This window comes from Pygoscelis adeliae, unplaced genomic scaffold (assembly GCF_000699105.1).
Source record: "Pygoscelis adeliae isolate BGI_AS28 unplaced genomic scaffold, ASM69910v1 Scaffold838, whole genome shotgun sequence".
NCBI lineage: Eukaryota > Metazoa > Chordata > Aves > Sphenisciformes > Spheniscidae > Pygoscelis > Pygoscelis adeliae.
Window position 1 is genome coordinate 71092 of NW_008825277.1, and position 1239 is coordinate 72330.

Here is a 1239-nt window from a genome sequence, read left to right on the forward strand (position 1 = left end):
TGGGGGGAGGTGACCCGCACGGCGAGGCGTGTCGGGCGCCTGCCGAGCAGGCCAGGCGTGCGCTGCCAAGGCTGCGAGCTCCAGTGGGATGGCAGCCGAGGCCTCCGCTGCTCCGCTCTGGGCACCTGATGAAGGTGTCGAAGCGTAACAATGTCCCCGGGTCCCGGTTTTGGAGCATCCCCACCCGCGGGACAGTGAGAGAGCTCTGTCCCCAGCCCTCCCCTGCTCAAGTGGCCTTGTCCTTGGTTTCAGAGCACGGCGTCGTGCCGGTCTCCAGCGAGTGCCAGCATCTCTTCCCTACCAAGATCGTCTCGCGCCTGGTGAAGTGGGTTGCCATCCCCTATGAAGATTACGCGGTAGGCGCCGAGCGCGAGGCCGTATCCCTTCCAGCCCCCGCGCGGCGCTGGCAGCTGCTCACTCCTCCTCTTGTCTCTCCTCCACAGGAGCTGCCCTACACTAAAGACGTGATAGAGGCCGGCTTGGCTGAGGACACTCACCTCTACTACATGGCCCTGATAGAAAGAGGAACAGGTAGGCGCGTTTCCTTCCCCTGGCAGGTGCTAATTCCCGCACCGGCCACCCTCAGGGCAGCTTCTGGGGGTCTTCATGGGAAATCCCTCCGGTTGGAGGCCCCGTGGGCTGCGGGTGACGTTTCTTCCCTGCCCTGCTCAGCCAAGCTCCAGGCCGCCGTGGTCCTGAACCCCGGTTACTCCACGCTGTCGCCCGTCTTCAGCCTGTGCCTGAACTGGAAAGGAGAGCGAACCAGCAGCAACGACGACAACATTCGGGTAACCCAGGGTGGTGGGAGAGGAGGCTGGAGAAATGCTGCCTTCCGGGGGGTGTTCCCAGCGGGTCCGTGTCCCTAAGAAGCGAGCTGGTGGGCAGGCAGCTCGGGGCAGGCCCACGAAACCCGCCGGATGCAGCCCGGGGGGGTCCTGGGGGAGGGCAGAGCGGAGACCCGAGCCTGCGCCGTACTGATCCCTCTGCCTCCGCCAGGCCATGGAGAGCGAGGTCAACGTGAACTACAAGGAGCTGTGGGGGCCCAAACCGGGCTACCAGCTCCTCACCAACCAGCTGCAGCGCCTGTGCATGGTGCTGGACGTCTACCTGGAGACGGAGCCCCACGACACCAGCGTGGAGGGGCCCAAGGAGTTTCCCCAGGAGAAGATGTGCCTGCGCCTCGTCAGGTGAGAGCCTGGCGTCATGGGGGACCCCGGGGGGCAAGTGAGGAGCCAGGGC

The 1239-nt window shown here is 65.5% G+C and overlaps 1 protein-coding gene across 1 annotated transcript in view; it reads left to right on the top strand.

Moving 5' to 3' along the window:
• THOC5 (THO complex 5) overlaps window positions 1-1191 on the top strand; it is a 28945-nt gene extending 27754 nt beyond the window's left edge. Inside the window, exons 11-14 of the mRNA XM_009329858.1 lie at window positions 176-356; window positions 444-531; window positions 673-788; window positions 997-1191. Coding sequence (XP_009328133.1) covers window positions 176-356; window positions 444-531; window positions 673-788; window positions 997-1191 — 580 coding nt within the window. The remainder of the gene's footprint in view (window positions 1-175; window positions 357-443; window positions 532-672; window positions 789-996) is intronic.
• The last annotated feature ends 48 nt before the right edge of the window (window positions 1192-1239 follow it).